Source organism: Styela clava, chromosome 8 (assembly GCF_964204865.1).
Source record: "Styela clava chromosome 8, kaStyClav1.hap1.2, whole genome shotgun sequence".
Lineage (NCBI taxonomy): Eukaryota > Metazoa > Chordata > Ascidiacea > Stolidobranchia > Styelidae > Styela > Styela clava.
Genome location: NC_135257.1, coordinates 15,011,569 through 15,031,785, shown reverse-complemented (window position 1 = coordinate 15,031,785; position 20,217 = coordinate 15,011,569). Strand labels below are relative to the sequence as shown.

Here is a 20,217-nt window from a genome sequence, read left to right as displayed (position 1 = left end):
TAGGTAAAGCCACAGCACCATTTCAAAAGCTTGCTGATGGCAAACAAGCGCTGGCTTGTGTGTGAAATGTTGTGTAAAAATTTTGTTTAATACTAGTCATTAAGTTTGCGATCATAAAAGTACCGTATTACAAGCATCCCCCGAAATCGAGCAAGCAATTTTTCTCGTCGCCCACTTGTAAGCCACGCCCACTAGAAGTTATTCAGGTAAGAAACTACACGAGACCCAGCATATGGCGTATGGGTTGGAGATTAATTTGTGCCGGTATTGACAGTTGAATATTCATGGTCTATTATCACCTTATTACTGATAAAGGGATGACCTTAAATGGCTCAAGGTGTTAATTACTTCAAAGAAATGTATTTGTACATAGTCAGTAATATGACGTTGAATTAGTGCTGTAGTGATGATAGGTAAAAAAGATAGGCAGTTACTTGTTTTCTAGGTATATGACTTTCTTGTGCGTACTGTTTTGGCTTAGCTTAGAGATATGATTTTGACATTCAGACATTAGGCGTCAAATAAAATAAAATACTGTGAATGTAATTCAAAATAAAAACATTCATGATAGAAAAAGATTGTCTCTCAAAGTTGATTGAAATTAAATTGAATATATTTGAGCGATGTTTAGCTCACTTGATTAGTTTATGAAACTTTTAAAATATATTTCGCATGTAATCCTTTTTAACACCGTAATATTTTTGTTTGTCCATAAACCGAAAAGTATTTTTAAAGCATTGTAAAAAGGTAGTTGCGAACGAACATTGCTACTTTTATTTGCAATTCAGAAATTATCTGAATGTTTTTATTTTTTGGTAGTATTAGAAAGTATACTGACAAGAGTATTGTATGATTCATGTTACTTAGTGAACTCTAATCCTTTTTAATAGTCCATCCCTTATATTGTGGAATTTTGAATATTATGAAACAGAAAATATTAACTATGCTAAAAAAGAAAAAATATTGATTTAAATATGATAAACTGGAATAAGGCTGTGAAACCGCTGTTAGGCGGGCCTCTAGCCTCCCCTCCATCTGGTTTCACAACGGAAGATTTGAATGCGGTGATTCGTGCTGTGAATGTAAATGCTGAAAAGATACTGGATCATGAGTCTAAATATGAATGCTTCTTTTCTTCATATGTCGCATTGGTTGGCCATTACATTGCAAATTCATTTGACAAAGTTCAGAAGTCTTTGTTCCATGAGTTTACAGCTGCATGTGAGTTGTTATTAAAGTTTTGTCTTCAGCGACTACAAAATTTTGATGTGCATTGTGCTGTTCCACAAAAGAATTTGATGCAACTGATTTCTGCGCTATGTCTCGGCTCTACACCCTTCGTTCGAGTGGATGTTATCACATTCACTGCTATGCTGAAGTCTGCAGAACTACCTATGATTGTTCAAAAAGCTGATTCTGATGCCGATGTAAATTCACAATCATCTCAAGATCAACCTTCTGGTTCAGCATTTATTGAACAAATGTCTATAGCATTTGAAGTACATGCTTCTGGAATTTCTGTGACTAAATCAGGTAAAAATGTTGACATGTCAGTGATACTGAAAGAAAATGTTGCCAGCTTATCCCGTCTTACAAGGAATGATAATTTTGCCCAAGTTTATAAGAATCTTTCATATCTGAAAAGATATGTGAACAGATTTGCTGATTTGAAGAAAGGAAAACCCTTGGTTCTGCCTGATTCTGTAAGTTCCGCATTGACCATACGAAACGGTCTTGGACCTCTTGCTAGTAATATCAGCATTGTTCTTCAAGCCATATCTTTGCCAATGACTGATGCTCTAACAACAGAAAAAATTGAAAACTTGTCCAAACTTAGTTTAAGTTGTATTTATGCTGGTCTGTCTGTTGCAACAGCAATGACCTTGATATCTGAGGAAGGCAAAACTGCAAACATTTCAAGTTCTGCTACAGCCTCGTCTAGTAGTAAAGGGAAAGAGCCTGATTATGAATCAATTGCCGATACCATCATATATGAAGTATTTGAAATTTACACCAAAACTGAAGAAATTTTAACATCAAGATATAGTTCTTCCCACGTTTTACCAAATTTTCAGATGATGGCTGCTTACATACTTTCACAAGGACTGTCTGTTATACTGCAACAGCATGGTACCATTGCGAAAGAGAAAGGTCATAGCAAGACTGATAAACAAACCATACCCGGAATTTTTACTCTAGCTTTGGCTGTCACTCTAACTGAAATTATGGAAAAGTTAATGGATAATTTTGATTTCGAAGATATTGTAGAACAGTGGGATTCGTTTAGTTTTTCTACTGAAGTTCTGGACATCAATGCTTCAAATAATGGATTTTCAAGGTTGGCTGTACTTACAGAGAAATGTGATATTCTTTCATTACTGATCAACATACTGCATTTGTACTACGAAAATTCTTGTGGTAAAACTACAGAGAAGGTGTCACGAAAAGATACCACGACTGCTGATGATTCTGGAGCGTCTGATGATGAAAACAATCACGACAGAACCTTTGACATTATGGACGGTTCTGAAACAGATTATTCATCATTTGATGAGGATGTGCCAAATGGAAGTTTTGGATTTACTGGTGGTCCACTATTTGGTGAATGGTTTATAAGAGTTTTAAACGAGCCAGGGAGCGATGAAATTGCAGATGAACCAATGCAGTTCGAAATGTCACTACCCGATGCACGGAGCACAAGAAAATTCATGTTGCCAGAAGAAGCTCTTGTCAAAAATGATTCATTAAATGGATTCTTACAGAAAGCTAAAATCTCAGAACTGTTGAGTAATGTCATCAGCTTGATTGATAATAAATTTGTGTCTTCAAAAACTGTGTGTATAAAAACATATGTACATCGTCATGTCAAAGTTGGATCTGTGGAAAAATTGATTGGTTTTTTAAACAGATTGGATGCATCACATAAGAATAATCAATTGTTGATGCGGTTGTTACATAACCTACTCTCTTCCGATCTTGTCAATGAGGAGATTGAGGAGGCTATTCTAAAAGCTCTCAAATTGGATACACCTGTCAAGCAGTTGTTTGCAGACTCAAAATCGTTGTCAATTTTGTTCAAAATTTTATTTAAGCACCAATTGGCAGAAAGAAAAGAGGGCAAGGATCACCAGAAAACCGTTGATTTTATCCAGAATCTGGTTGAATATTATCAAAATCCGGAAACAGGAGCTAATGGAATCATTAAGGATGTTGACGTGACAATTTTTCAAATGTGCTTATTTCTCTTTCACATGGTATCAGCCTCTGCACAAAGGAATTTCTTAAAATCTGTGATTCATGCATTGACCCGTTGTAATGAAGTAGAAAAACTTCCTATTGCTACATCACGCTTTGTCTTGCTATTAGAATATCTCTTGCACCACTATTCATCTCCTTCAAAACAACTTTTTGCTCATACTCAGTGGAATTTAATTACTGTGCATTTGGAACCTGATGCTGCTGACACCAGTAATTTGGGATTTGTTGCACTCGGAGGTTCTGATTCTTGCAAAGCATTCTCGCCATTTTTGAGTAGTATTCAACCTAGTAGCGATTCTCAAACCAAGCCCACCAGTGACACTGAGACGGACAATACCAAATGTAATGATTTTTTTGACGAAATGTTTTTTGAAGTTAGTGATTTGGGAATATCGGGTGTGGATAAAACTGCTGTGGAAGTTCTTAACAGCTGTGATATATCAGCTGATAATCTTTATAAAATTGTCTTTTCTGCCATGAATGCAGGTGGTAAGTTAAAGCTTGCCTTTTGTGGCGATGAAAAATATGTGGACGAAAGAATGCCTGAATTAATGAAGCGGTTTCTTGTATACAATTTTCAAATTACTTGGAGATTGCACAAAAAGATCATGCCACTGTTGCTTGAGGATAGTAATGAAACAACATCACAAGACCTGTCTTATTTTCTCATAGCGGCACATTCTTTCGGGTTCATGCTCAATAAAAATTTCACAGGTATACCGAAGGAAAATGCATTCGATGAGTTTGCAGCGCTACTCCAACAATTTGTAAGCAATCATTTTGCATATGAAGTGGATGGCAATATTGTTCCCAAAAGTGCATTTCCATCTTTCACAGAAATTATGGTATTAGATTGCCTGCTGCATGAAGTAATAAACACCATTGGAAGACAAGAAGAAAATTTTGAGACACCTCCAACACTATTATTTCCAACAGTCATGAAAGTGATGAAGCTGTTACGATTTGTCTGCCGCTCGTACGTTATGCATGCAAGTAGAGAGCCAGAAGAGTCATGCGATTTGTACTCATCGGTTATGGAAACTGATGTTGCTGGGTTAAAACTCATTGAAGGTAATTTGTTGAGTAGTGTAAACTTTCCTGAAATGCCCAAGTCTTTGGACTCTGAAATTAGCAAGTGGGATTCGCAATCTCGATCAAGAATAGCTGGAGACACAAAAAATGAAAATATTGATACAGAAAACGTTTTTACAAGCTATTTAAAAGCTCTCCAAAACAAAAATCCGTACTTAACAATTTTACAATATCTTGCTGAAACTGTTCACCAAACTCTGGCAAAATTGTCTTTATGTGATGATGTAGGTAACAAGTCTAGTGACGTTTCTTCCTACAGAGAATTATTGCAGATTGTTACTGATACTCTAATGAGTAGATTTACTGACACCAAGTCACTTGGACAGGACCCCACTTCTGAAAAATTTAAAGAGACTGTTTGGTATCACGTCATCCACCAGATCTATGATTTCATCATCAACATGAATGCGAAGAGTGAAATAGAGGAGAGGAAATATTCAACTGCGTTTTTGTCTTTCCTAGAACAATTTCATTCTCAAGAAAATTCGTCTCACATGAAAAAGGCCATGCATCATTTCTTCATATCCTCAAAAGAGGAAAAAGATGTCCTCACAAAAAAAGATCCCAAATCCCCACTAACAGCATACAGTGGTATACAATTGAAATATTCAGGAGATTTTGTTGCATTACTTCTTTGTAGTACACCTAATCAAAAGCTCTACAATCATGCGCTATTCAGTCTTATATGCAAAATGTTTGATGGAATTATCGGTAAAACACCTGATCCTCTCCTGATCCCTATCATTGCTGAAATGAATAAGCTTGAGTCTTTACCACAAATGGAATTCGACAAATGGTTGACAACCTTCAAATCATTTCTTCTGGATTCATCTAAAGGTGAGCAATGATTTCGTGTGTGTGGTATATCCTCGATTATTTTTAAAGTTAACTGAACTGAATATAGCAGAACTTGAAACTGTTATTAACAATTATAATGTATCAACGTTTTTGTGTTCCAAATGGTGATCTTGGACTTATTTGCATGATACAACACAAAGTTTACTATATATTTTACTTGAAAGAAATTTTTTTTAGTTTTCTTTTTGCTTTGACCGCTGGCTTTCATGTACCACAAAACTAAATTAATGCTAATATGCTATATATAATCTTCTTCAAAACGGTGTGGTCAATGTGGTGTACAAATATGTGTTTAAAATTATCAGACAATTAGTTATCAAAATCACCGCAATATTGTAGGAAATGGTATATTCTGAACAGTAATTCAAATTGTCTTTAAATGTCCCAAGTCAAAAAATTGTAATTTATAATTTTAAAACCCAATTTCAGTGTAATCATATTTTATTCATGATACTCTCTATTTTTACAGATTCTTCAAAAAAAGCTGATATTTCATTGAAACTAGCACGTTTCATGTCCCATACGGAGTCACCTGTCAATCACACTCTTGCTTTGAAAATATTGGAAGCTTCAATGGTTGATGTAGAATCCCATATAGAAAGTGATTCCATCACTGATTTCTTAGCAATATTGATGAGTTTAGCAGAGGCAAAAGAAGGACAAGGCCACGACAAGCTTTTCAAAAGTGCTCTCAGATGGCTCAAGCTTTGCAGAGAAGAAATGCAAACTTATGACAAAATGAATGAACTGACTAAAGAACAGATGAATGTTGTAAATGTATGTGAGCTCATTCTTTTTTATATAATGGATGTTCTTCTGGTTCTTCATGAGATAGAAGCTGAAGATCAATATTGCAGCGAATATGAAGATGATTTAGTGATACATGACAATGAAAATACAGTAGAAATGGACAAACCAAACGTCCAACCTGTTTTAGACTATGACCCAACAGAAGCAGAGGATATGTCTAGTAAACTGTGCACATATACAGTCACCCAAAAGGAATTCATGAACCAGCATTGGTACCATTGTCATACATGTGAAATGACTGAGGGAATTGGTGTTTGCACTATTTGTGCAAAAGTATGCCATAAAGGTCATGATCTTGCTTATGCAAAGTATGGATCTTTTTTCTGCGACTGCGGAGCTAAAGGTAGTAAGGCCTGTAAAGCTTTAACAAAGCGAGACCAGGTAATCGAAAATTCTTCAGAAAGAATTCTTTCAGCTTCCTCCTCCAGTACAACTGTTGTTCCATCTGCATCATCCTCCATGACTTCTCTGCAGTCTAAAAAGATTCTGTCTGCTGGAGCCAGTGCTACTTTCGTTGATTCTACAGCCAAAACAGCATCTGCATCTGGTGAATCTGAAGAAAAATCGAGGCGACATAAACGACAAAAGAGAATGAAATTGTGTAAAAATTTGGATGGATGTAGAAATGAGATCTTACATTACCTGAGCACTGATGATGGAAAAGAACAATGTGTCGGACTTCTGTTAGATGTTATTTCTGATTTAGAAAAGATTGTTGAAGGAAGTGAATATAGATCGGTCACACCCAATAGCACAGCTTACGCTCGACAAATGATGTCAAAGCTTCATGAGACGGACAAGATAACGTTGACTGTTGAAACTCTACTGGTCCCTACTCTTGGATCTCAAGAAGGTGCTTTTGAGAATGTAAAAGCAAATTTTACTGGTGAGCAGGGACAAACTATCAGACAATTGATTAATACACAAATGATTTCAAGAGTTGCCATGAGCTGTTTGTCATCTGGTTCTGGCCGACGACATCATCTGGCTGTTAGTCATGAAAAAACTAAGCTTACTATTCTGCAACTTTCTGCTCTCTTGAAGCAAGCTGATGCCAGTAAGCGGAAATTAACACTTACCAGACTTTCAACTACTCAAATACCATTTACTATAGTTACCTTGGCAAACAATCCATGTAATGAAGAAGTATTAGCTGTCTGTGGATTGAAGGATTGTCATATTCTAACATTCACATCTTTGGGAACAGTGAATGACCATTTGACTCTTCACCCACAGCTTTCTGCTGGCAATTACATCATAAAAGCGCTGTGGCTCCCAGGATCTACCAGCGAGATTGCTCTCATTACTGCTAAGTTTGTGAAAATATACGATTTGTCAAAAGATGTTCTATCACCTTCGTTCTATTTTCTAATTCCCACCGGAAAAATCAGAGACGCGACTTTTATGACACCCTCTAGTGGTGAAGATTCTGTTCCGTGGCTTGTTATTATGTCATCTTCTGGTTATATGTATCACCAGCCATTGTATGAGTTTTGTTCGGCTACTCATGGACCTTTCTACATCACTGGTACCCTGTCTATTGTTGATGATAGTCTTAAAGAGAAAAACGATCAAGTTGGTTCTGGTGGAGTATCGGTTTACTATTCTCACACCTTACAATTGCTTTTTTTCAGCTATGGAAATGGCAAAAATTTTGCTGCAACTTTAGATGTCAAAGCAGAAAAGGCATTGAAATTATTTACTATTGCATTTAAAGCTACAAATGGAAAAGCAAGTAATGGTTCCAGTTTGGCCTTATTTTCTTGGAATGAAGTAACAAGCCATCCTGGCCTAATGACGTGCTTTGTATATAGCACTGGTGTTCCGGTGACTTTATTAGTCGATCCCGATTGTATTCGGTTGCAGGTAATGAAAACAACAACATGCAAAGCCAGAATTCAAGATCTCGTTGCTGTACGACATTCATCATGGGTGAGTGATGGAGATAGATCCACATTGATTGCTTTATGCGAAGATGGCTCTTTGAGAATTTATTTAGCAAATCAAGAAACCACTGGTTTCTGGCTACATCCTAATCTACAGCCAAAATCAGTATTTGCTCGGAAAAAAAGTGAAGGTAAAGGTGTACAGAAGAATTCGTCTGCTGATAGTGCCAAGGCAAGAGAACAAGATCAAATAGAGCCAATATTTCCTGTTGATTTCTTTGAAGACTGTCAGCTTATCCCGTCAAATGACTTGGAATTCGGTGGGGAATCGTTGCTTCAAGTGTATAATCCAAACCAAATCAAGAACAGATTGGCAAATCAGGACATGTATATTGTATCAAAACAGACATTTGGTATTGAAGTTACCATTAAAAATAAAAATATGGTTGTTACTGGCATCAGAATGCAACTTGGCAATCGCGGCAGTGATTTTGCACCTACACATATTTACATTGAGGATCGATATATATCTTTGGGACCACGGCTGAAAAAACCTAGATGGTTTGATTTCCCACTTACACGTGAAGAGTCCATTCGAAATCAAAGTAAACTTGTGATTGTTTGTGGGTCTTCAGTTCACCCGGATGACTATAATATAGTCGATAGTATTAAGGTCTATGGGAAAACTAAAGAAAGTTTTGGTTGGCAAGAAGAAGAGGCCAAAGCTGTTGCGGCTTCGGTAGAAGCTCGTGAAAAAGCGAAAGCGACTAAGGGTGGAAAATCACAAGAAAAATTGGATCATGAACAATCAAGTGACGGGCCTTCAAACCAGCTTAAATTTTCACAGGCATCAGATAGTGATGGATATTCTAGCCCTACAGATAAATTACTGCTGGCATGCCTGGCTTCATTGAATTGTACTTTTGCACAAGGTTCTGATATGGGATGCATAAATGAGAAATTAAAATCTAATGCTTTGAAGTTGGCGTCCAAACTTATTGTACAGGATGTTCCACACTCCGTCCACAGACATGTCAAGCAATTGATGATGAACTTGCTTCCAGTAACGGATGAATATCACAAATTTAAAGATGGCACTATTCTAAAGCATATATCAGATACATTGAAAAACAGAAAAGTTATTGAAACTCCAGATAATAATTCGGATGATAAAGGTCAAACCAAATGGAATCTACGCTCTGATGAGTTTCAAATTTTATTAATGGAACTTAGTCGCATTTCGGTTCGAAGACCCAACAATCTTTTGTCGCAATTAGAGAATGAAGATGCGTCTGTTCAAAATGATGACACCAGCCAAGTGATTGTGACACCATCTCCCATTAATGATCATTACTGCACACATATGCAGGATTTAATGGATATACTCTTGCAAATGATCAATGAAAAACCCAAGCATAGATTGTTGAATCCATTTTGCTTACCTGGCATTCAGCACATCGAGTCATCTGTACAAGCTTATGTTGACATTGTTCATGCGATAACGATGATTCTTCCATCGGCCATTGGCAAAGCATCCCAGATTTATTACGATCTTTTAACAAGTAAATATGTACAAGTGAGTTCGGCTGCTAGGTCTGCTTTAATACGCCTTCTGTATTGTGCACCACCGTCTCAACGTCCTAAGCCTAGATCTGTACGCAGCAATAGTAAATCCACCGATACTGCTCCCAGTACAAGGTCAAATTCACCGCCATCTACAATGTCTAATCAAGCTGTTGCAACGGCTTCTGGAAGTGGTGGTGTTCTGGTGCTGACCTCAGATCAGGCTAATCAAATTCATCAGCCCCATACTTCTTATATAAGAACCCAAGAGGAACGAGCAGAATTGATGAATGATGAAGATGAAGACGACGATGATGATGACGACGACGATGATTCTGATGGTGATATGTTTGATGATGATGACGTAGCTATGGAAGAAGAAATGATGATGGAGCAACGAGGCAATGGTATTGCACCATCATTGAACAGAGAGGAACAATTACGGGCCATGCAAGCGCTTGAAGAAAACATGAACCAAGCTCAAATCAGTTCATCCAGTTCACAAAACGAAGAAAATGAAAATGAAGCACCTCCTGTGGTTCAGCCGCAACAAAATGCCTCGGAGGTTCAAAGTCAAATGCAAAGATTACATGATTTAATGCAAGCTCCTGAAAATCCAAATTACTTTATGCAGGAAGATAACTCAAGTTTAGAAGAAATGATCATGGATGTTCAAGATGAAGAATTTCCTGGTTTTGAAGGCGACGATGAAGCAATGGTGGAATATGCTATTGCCCTCAGTTTGCAGCAATCTGGAGGTGAACAACAAAGTGCGCAACAACCCAGTGGGAATGAGAGTGTGGGCAGTCAAGCCTTGGAACAATTACTTCAAGTCATGAACTCAGAAGCACAACAAAATCAAGTTGGGGTTCATCATCCAATTCAAGAACAAGTTTCAAGTTCTGTAGCTGATACATTGCCTTCTCAAAATGTAGATGCAGTGGATTATGCGGCACCTGAAGAAGAAATTGTAAATGTGTCAGCCAATCAGAATATAGTTGAATTTCATCCTCCAGGAGAAGATAAAAATGCAGCAGGCTCAATAGAAAATGACATACCAGACATTATGTCCGAGGTTGTTAACGTACCTTCTGAAGTGGATGCACAGCCTTTTGATTTTGAAAAAATTGGCAACATGCGAGCCAAACTTCTTGACGAACTTATTTCAAGGCTTCCTGAGATTCTTCTGCTCGAAAAGGGTGATCAATCTATTCCATACTTCCAAGTCCTCATAACGCTAACAAAACTTCTTGATCCAACCAAGGAAGCACAAATGATTGTATTGGAAAAAGTTATCTCTGGATTGGCAGCTAATATAAATGGTGAAAATCACAATGAATCACTAAACAAAATATCTGAAAGATCTGCTTTGAAGGAAATATTGAGCAACATAATTCGATGTTTGGTCATTTTGATGTCTGGCCATACTCGCTATGATACAGCAGTTAACAATGATTCAGACAAACTTGTTGATTTGGACGATATGGATAAACAGCCAACAACTATAAGTGGAATAACTGCCAAAATATTAGTTGAAAGAAATGTGATTGGAGTCTGTATATCACTATTGAATGATATACTTCAGCAACATTGGAGTTTGACTCTGGAGAAAAACAAAGTCGACGCAGTGGTCTTGACAAAATTACTCAAACCTATACCTACTTCCCCTATACCTGACTATTCTCCCATTATTTCTCCCCAATATGTTAAAGCTCATTCGTCAGACATCTTTGGCGCATACGTTGAAATGATGACAGAAAGGCTTTTGCATCTCCCTTATCGTTTCAAAAAATACTATGACACTGAGAAAATGTCGTTACCTGAAAATCTGAAACATCATTTTGCAGTCATACCTCCTGATGATACTAGCTTTTGTTGGATTTTATCTGATTACATGCTTTCTACTGATATTCCAGTGATAAAAAAGAGAGTCAGAAAATTGTTGTCGTATCTCTGTGGAACAAAAGAAAATTACAGAGAAGTGAGAGATATTCATGCATTAACAAGATATATTGAAACAATAACAGAGACTTGGGAAAAAGCAGATGGATTAAGCAAGCTTGGAACTGTCAATTTTCCGTATGATTTGCTGATTTCAATTGTTACATACCTTGAAGCGTGTTCTGCAGTTGCAACCAAGCGAACAACAAATTGGCAGAAGTTTTGTTTGAGCATTAACAAGTCATGCATGAAATTTCTCTTGGAACTCAGTATTTACGTCAGTGAAAATGTTGCCACCTCTATTTTGCAGTTGCTCATATGTGCAGTGAGTGTGAAAGACAAAAAGTCTGATGCTATCAAAAAAGATGTAAAATCAACAAAAACTACAGCCAAGACCTCAAGCAAGACACCTCTGCTAAATGCATCCACTTCTGATAGAATTTCAACTGCTGGAAATGCAGAAATGGCTGCCAAATTATCGCAAAAATTTTTGACTGAAATAGACCAAAAGTGCTTGCATGCTTTTTTGCTTCGATTCATGTTAGAAATCAACACAACATCTGTACGCTGGAGTGCCCATGAATTTCTACTGCAACTCTTCAGAAATTGTGACGCTGAACTCCGAACTAAACTAGTCAATTCCATGTGGCTGTTATGGCCTGCAGTTCCAGAATATGGACGTAAAGCTATTCAGTTCGTTGACTTACTCGGTTATCTATCAATTGAGAATGGCTTGGACCCTGAGAAATCTGAACTTTTTACAGATGCTGGTTTTGGCATGTTGAAGAAACAAAACTTGCTTTTGACCAGCCATTCAAATTCAATGTTATACATGCAATTGTCAAATTATGTCGATTTTGAGGGATACTATCTAGAAAGCAATCCTTGCTTAATCTGTAATCAACCTGAAATACCGTTTTCTTCCATCAAATTGTCTAGTATAAAGTCAGATACAAAGTACACTACAACCCAGCAAATAATAAAACTTGTTGGTAGTTACAGTCTTCAAAAAGTCACAATTAAAATTACTGATATCAAACAAACAAAGATGATTCGAACTGTCACGCTACTATACAACAACAAAAAAGTTCCTGCAATTATTGAACTAAAAAACAAGCCGGAATTGTGGCACAAAGCCAAGCAAGTTGTTTTATCCCAGGGTCAAAATGAAGTGAAGTTTGATCTACCTTTGCCAGTTGTTGCTACGAATCTGATGTTAGAATTTTCCGACTTTTATGAAAATGTTTCAGCAACCACAGAGACCCTGCAGTGTCCAAGGTGCAGTGCATCTGTTCAAGCAAACCCTGGTATATGTGGAAATTGTGGAGAAAATGTTTTTCAATGTCATAAGTGCAGAAGCATTAACTATGATGAAAAGGATCCATTTTTGTGTAATGTGTGTGGATTTTCAAAGCATGCAAAATTTGACATTACTTTGTTGGCAAAACCATGCTGTGCTGTTGATACAATTGAAAATGAAGAAGATAGAAAAAAGACGGTTGGGGTTGTATCAGTTCTTTTGGAAAAAGCAGACCTTGCATATTACCAGATGCTTGCGTACAAACCTGACTTGGAACATCTCTTGCTTCATATAGAGAAATTAACTACAGAACCACTTCGAGCTAGTGCAAAGTCTGTAACAACCTCATCAAGTACATCACAGGTTGGCCCTGTTGGAACACGAATACCTGTTCTGTCAGCTCAACCGGTTGCACTTCCTCCAGGAGTAAGCGTAGTAACTGCATCAGGACTAGGATCTGGCGTTAATATCCACATTCGGCAGCTGGCACAAAAATATTGTTTTGAAGCAAAGAATTCATTTGACGAACTATCTAAAATAATGAAAACTGTTTTGGCATCCAGAAAAGAAATTGTTGAATATGATCAGAGACAGACAGCTGCAATTCTGGGTAATAAAGGTCTGGTGAATAATGATCATAATGCTTTGTCCTCCAGTTCATCAAGTGTGAGTGCGAAAAATTGTTATGGATGTGCAGCATCAACTGCAAAACAGTGCATCATTCTTCTCCGAGCCCTCGCAACTGACAAAACATCACGAAAACGTCTTGTAAATAATGGCTTAATTGCTGAACTAGTTCATATCAGCTTAAAACGAGGGAACTCAAAAGCTAGGAAACAGGTGCAAGAATTGATTGGCCAACTCGTTAAGAATGATCCCGAGGCATCTGCAGAACTCAGCAACATATTACTCACAAGAATAATGTCTGCGATGATGCATCATAAACAAGATCTGTTCCCAGCTGCTGTGTCTTCAGAGATGAATCTCCTTGTTTCAATGCTGGGAATACAAGACCAGTGTTGGCAAGTAAGACTCAGAACTGTGGTGCAGTTATTCCAACTATCAATTAATATGCAATCACCAGCTATCGTTGAGAGCATCACTTTGCCTTGTTTAAAAATGCTACAAAGTAAGGCTGCACCCGCAGTGCCAGCTATTTCTTCTAAATTGATAAAAATTGCTAAAAATGCACAAGAAGTAACAGTCAATGCACAAGGTTGGATTGCTTCTGAAAAAGATCAGGATTTTTCAGTGTGGAAAGAAAATAAGCTGAAATTTGGTGCCATTAATACTTCAGAAGACTTGACGAAAGCATCTAAATCAGAAGTTCGTGACATGCATCTCATGGAGAAGTATGCTACAAAATGGAGAAAATATGTTATTGCGAAAAAGCTTGAAAAATCAGATACTCCCCATGTTATTCCACAACATCGATGGCTACGGCAAATGCTCTTTTGTAAATCTTCAAGAGCAGTACGCCAAGCTGCATGCAGTATTGTGAAAAGCTTAGCTGAAAATCAAAGTCGCAAAGCACAAGTTATAGATATGCTTACTAGTTGCTTGGATGAATTGAGTTCTGCTGGAGAGGCTGCTGCAGAATTCTTTTTGATGTATCAAGAACTTATACATGACCCTCAATGGAAAGTCTATCTTGCTGGACGTGATATCCTTCCCTTTATTGGAAGACTCATTGATTGCGAAATTGCAAATTTGCGCAAATTGGAGGAGACTACATTAATGCTTGATTTACAACAAGGATATTCATTGAAAGAACTGACCGAACTGCTTTCAGAATTAGTCCATGTTGACTACATTCGACAACACCACAAGAGCAACCTAGTAGGAACTGTTTTGAATGGATATCTCAGCTTGAGAAAACTTGTCATTCAAAGAACGTCTATCATAGACGATACACAAGAACTTTTGCTTGAACTTCTTGAGGACATGACTACTGGAACAGAGTCGGAAACCAAAGCTTTCATGGCAGTGTGTATTGAAACCATCAACAAATATGAGCTTTCTGATATTCGTACCCCGCAATTTATATTTGAACGATTGGCAAATATTATCTTCCCGGAGGAGAACAATACAAATGAATTTTTTCTCTCTCTTGACAAAGATCCCTTACAGGAAGATTTTCTTCAAGGAAGAATGGTGGGAAACCCTTACTCTAGTAATGAACCTGGTTTGGGTCCAGTTATGCGTGATGTCAAAAACAAGATTTGTCGAGATTGTGATCTTGTAGCTTTACTTGAAGATGATAATGGTATGGAACTACTTGTCAACAACAAAATAATAAGTCTTGATTTATCTGTGAGAGATGTTTACAACAAAGTGTGGTTACCATCACATAGTGAGGAAGAAGCGATGAGAGTTGTTTACAGAATGAGAGGACTTCTTGGCGAAGCAACTGAAGATATTATTGACAAACTAGACCCGGAAGTCGACAATCGGGATGAGGAAGAAGTTTATAGGATGTCTTCTGTATTGAGCTCTTGTGGTGGGATTGAATCAATGTTACAAAGACTGGAATCTGTTCAAAACTTAACTCATGGTAGACAGCTCGTTGATGCAATTATGAAACTGATGACTTATGTTGTTCGTCTGAAATCGAACCGAAAATACTTAATGAAACAAGAATTGAACACATTAAATGTATTACTTGGAACCTTAAATTTGGGATTGCAAAGTGGTGAGGAAGGAGTACCATTGGTAGAACAACTACTTCAAGTTATGGACAGAGTGTTGCAAGAAACATCTGATGACAAGACTGAATTTGTTACTGGTGATAAGGAAAAATTGACATTATTGCTTCAACAAATTGATAGTGAAGTTGTACGACATCATTCAAAAATTCTTAGAGGGCTGATGCGTATTATACCATTCCTATCATTTGGGGATACTGACTTGATGCAGATGCTCATTGATCACTTTAAATCTGCTTTGGAATATGAAAAGTTTGATGAAAATCACACAGCTGAAGATGCGGTATATTTAGATTGCTTCTGTGAAATCAGCACAGGGATCGAAGACAATGAACATGGTGACGAACTGAAAAATTTAATAATAAAAAATGGTATTGTCAATAACACACTTGCATACATCAGCCGCTATGTTCCTCAACATAAAAAGTTTGAATCAGAAGATTGGAAAGCATTTGTTTCTCGACCTGCTCTGACATATTGTTTGCGTCTTCTTGCAGGCCTTAGCGCGAAGCATACCGCAACACAAGCATTAATTGGACAAACTAGTATACCCGATCTTCATCGCTTAGAACAAGTTTCCACTCAAGAAAGCATAGGCTCACTTGCAGAAAATGTACTTGAAGCCATTAGTGAGAATCCAGATGTTGCTAAAAACATAAAAGAAGTTCGTCGAGAAACACGAGCAGAAAAGAAACGACTTGCAATGGCTGTAAGAGAAAAAGAACTCGGAGCTCTAGGCATGAAAACCAATGCAAAAGGACAAGTTGTGACTCAAACTCCCCTGCTGAAACAAATTGGAGATTTGGTTGATGAATCTGGCTTAACATGCATCATTTGCAGAGAAGGTTATAAGTTTGAGCCGAAAAAAGTTCTTGGAATTTATACATTTTCAAGAAGATGCACATTAGAAGAATTTGAAAACAAACCAAGAAAACAGCAAGGATATTCTACTGTTTCACACTTCAATGTTGTTCATTATGATTGTCATACATCAGCGGTTCGTGCAGCAAGAGGACGCGAGGAATGGGAATCTGCAATGCTGCAGAATGCCAATACTAAATGCAATGGTCTTCTTCCATTATGGGGACCACATGTTCTAGAATCAGCTTTTGCTACTTGTTTGGCACGTCATAACACATATTTGCAGGTAATTTTTTTCTTCTTGTACGAGTCAATCTATGAATTGTTAAATCCCAAATATTTTTGTGATTTAATGTATTTATATAAAAGAATGTCACTCTCAAAGTGTAAAAACTTATTCAAAAATAGATATGTGATTAGGACTGGCTAAAAGAAATATCTTTCAATTTTAGACTTCATATCTTATAGACTTTTTTATGGTAAAACTAATATTCAATAAGTTTATTCATAGTACTGCACATACTGTAACAACAAGATCTGTATAGACAAAATCGAAATTGATTTTTCAAAGAGATACTGCCACACATACTGCATATTTTATAACACATTTTTGACTTTCAACTTATAATAAAACAAAGACAACTAAATGATCAAGGGGAAAAACATTTTTGGATAATGAGCACAACAATGCATGAAAATCTACCTACCGGTATATCATATTATTTCTGGTTTGGAATTTATTAAATCTTGCTATTTAATAAGTTATGGAAATGTATTGTTCTAATCCAGTACTTCTTTTATTATTTAGGAAGCAACTGGTTACAAAGAACCTAATGTTACCAGCACGGTTCATGACTTGAAGTTACTTTTCCTTCGCTTTGCAAATGAAAGATCTTTCAGTGAAGAGACTGGCGGGGGTGGACCACAGTCTAATATTCACTTGATCCCGTATATTCTTCACATGTCTCAGTATGTGATTAATACCACACGAAGTTCACCTAGAGAGGAGCGTATGGTTTCACTCTTCTTAGAAGCTCCAAAGGAATCATGGGTAGAAAGCAGTTACAGCGTTGATGGCCCGTTGTACATCACGGCCCTCTGCTTGTTTGTCTGTGACAAGGAAAAGTGGATGTCAAACAGATTTTTGTTCCTAAAGAGATTATTGGCTTTATGTCAGACTCGACAATCTTCGGCTTCGATTATAAATAAACTGACTGATTGTGTTGTGAAACCATTCGACACATATAAGCCATTCTTACTCTTTTGGGCCATGGTAGATCTCACTTATACTGAATTATTCAAACATGTCCCAAAAGTGGAAGGATCTGATACATGGTCACAGACTCTACAAAATTATATTCGAAACAACGATTCCGCTTTGCAAGAAACTTCAGAAAAAATGATGTCAAAATTTCAACAAGAATTTCTATCAATTGCTTCATTAGAAGAGTTCGTCGATGTTGCAGGACTGCATGAAGATGTGGATGGAGATGTTCAAGTATTTATGAAGGAGTTGTTTGAATCCCTGCCTAAGTGATTTTGGACATTGATATATGTATATCTTATGCTTTTTGTGATGCTTTATTTAATCAGATAATGTTTATACTTATATTGACAGTTTCAGCCTATACTTGATAAAGTTTCTTATTTTCACATTTGGCAAACAAACCAAAAAATCATTTCACCTTGTTGAAAATTTCTAAATGCGAGATTTCAGTTCTTCCAAATTGGCAAAAACTTCAAGCTTTTTTTTATAATATTATTCTCAAACATTAGACAATTATTCTGGGTATAATGGGGTATGAAAAAACAATTTTATTTTGTCAGTCAGTTGTCTGTATTATTTGATGATACAGTGGAAGGGTTTTAATCCAAAATGTCCTTCAATGAGTGATTATTCGGCGCTGACAAAAGGATTATCACGAATCACTTACTTCACATGTTTAGCATTTAACTTTTGATATTTAAAGTTCCCTGTGTTATCAAATGATTGGCAATGTTTTTCTTTTAAACCACTGATTTGCTTGTTGTTTTTTATTTGCTCTCTGTGCTGTGAAAATGTTCTATGTTCTAAGCCTGGTTTGCTGTAAAAGTTAAGGATATCCAACCATTGAATGATGTATTTGATTGGATTGCATATTAAACACTTTTTCTATCTTTTAGTTGAGTCAGTCCTTCGACTATAGTCCAAAAGTTGGAACTTTGTTCTTTTTCTTTGTTACAGTTTGTTTCCTAACCTTTTTGTAAAGATTTGCTATTCTATTCAGATTTGAAAATTGTAGTAGGCCTATATTTTAAGTTAAACCGATTGAAGGTACCCAACTGAAAATTGCATAAACATCATGCTTTGTACATGCTGTCTGATGACCAGTCTTGAATATAAATTTGTTGTACAGCCGGAAATATACTTTTAGAATGACTAGGGAAATATTTCAACCTAGATGCTAAGGACACCCATGCTTGCTTTGATATAATTGTGTGTTTTTTAGATTCATTTCAGTCAAATGCATGGTGTTTTTTCTTTAAATGATGTCATATCTTAAAACTCTTTTAAATAGCTTGAAGTTTCTCTCTGCGAAGTTCATGTTAAGATAAGCATACAATTTCTTAAATAGTTAACTTTCCCGATCAATTTTGTACATACATTGCTTCCAAAAATGTTGTTGATTATATATACGATTTCGACCTTGTCAAGCCCAATAAAATGTGGTTTATGATTTATTAAGTCTCGTATTACATTATATGTAAGCCTGATTTCATATTTATGCAGTTTGTCTGAAATAAAATATACACCCGTGCAGCTTGTTTGTGAATGCTCTTTCAATACAGGGAATGCTCAGATCTTATATATTTTGGTAATTGAAAAACTCAGTCCTGTAACGAATTCGAATTATTTTGTCACGACGGAGAAATCGATTACATATTGCGAGGGTATGGTGTTATAATTAGCAATAGAATGGGAAAGTTGGAAGACGTGAAAATTACATATGCCGGTTATTCCCTCTTCAGCTTCTTCGCTGTATTGGCTGATGTCAAGCGACGGCGCTCAGGAGTCATCAAGGACATAAATGCATGATCGTCAACATGCTAACCAAAAAGAGCTCAGCCGGTTTCGACATGAACGTTTCAAACGACCAATGTCAGGATAAGCCCCTTTCATCGCTGGGCTCGCTCTTGCTGCCTCACCTCCCAGATTCCAGTATTTTGTCGCCCTTCAGTATCCAGTGAGCTATTGATGGTGGCGCAGTGCAGGGATACTGCTATTCCGCGTTGCAGGTTTACTGGTCACTTTGCTGAAAGCTGTGACACTTTCCGGAAAAAATAAGAGTACATAAAGTCAAAAGTTCCACAGACAAGAGACTGTGGTTCGCCATATGATCAAGCCGTCATATCTTTTTTCCTCTCTCATGATAAATATGTAAATCCTATCCTAGTTGTGACAGTGTACATTTACCCCTTGGCGATACGCGGCCCAGTGCTGAAAGTTTTGGCGAATTCACAAAGCTGGATTATCAACTCTGCTGGTTGTAAAATCTATACGATTTGTTAGGTAATATGAAGTTGGATATTCGAAGCCGCACCACACTGAATCTAATGTAATGAAATTTTGTGACCTGGACTGGACACTAGCTTTTGGTGGCATCACTGGTTGCGATTCTCGACCCAGATGACCGAATTGTCGTGGACTTCGTAGTCTCAGAAATTCTGTCTTATTAATTTCCTCGGTTTGGATTTGCTGGTCATAGGCTAGTTTTCGCAGTTATCAAAACTAAGTATATATATAATACTGAAAAGATCCTTGCCAGATATCCCCGGAACCTATCTTGTTTTTTCACCTGAATCTTGTTTCCTGGATGCCTATGTTCTCGTTTTACCCACTGGAGCGCTGTCATTGTTGAAACTTCAATTTAACTGCCATCGACTGTTTTCATGCCCCGAGCAT

At 37.0% G+C, this 20,217-nt stretch overlaps 1 protein-coding gene across 1 annotated transcript; it reads left to right on the top strand.

Moving 5' to 3' along the window:
* The first annotated feature begins 911 nt into the window (after positions 1-911).
* LOC120345859 (E3 ubiquitin-protein ligase UBR4-like) lies at positions 912-19,079 on the top strand. The gene is made up of 3 exons (XM_039415436.2): positions 912-5,187; positions 5,678-16,560; positions 17,083-19,079. The coding sequence occupies exons 1-3, from the start codon at positions 975-977 to the stop codon at positions 17,809-17,811; spliced, it is 15,825 nt and encodes a 5,274-aa protein (XP_039271370.2). The 5' UTR covers positions 912-974; the 3' UTR covers positions 17,812-19,079.
* The last annotated feature ends 1,138 nt before the right edge of the window (positions 19,080-20,217 follow it).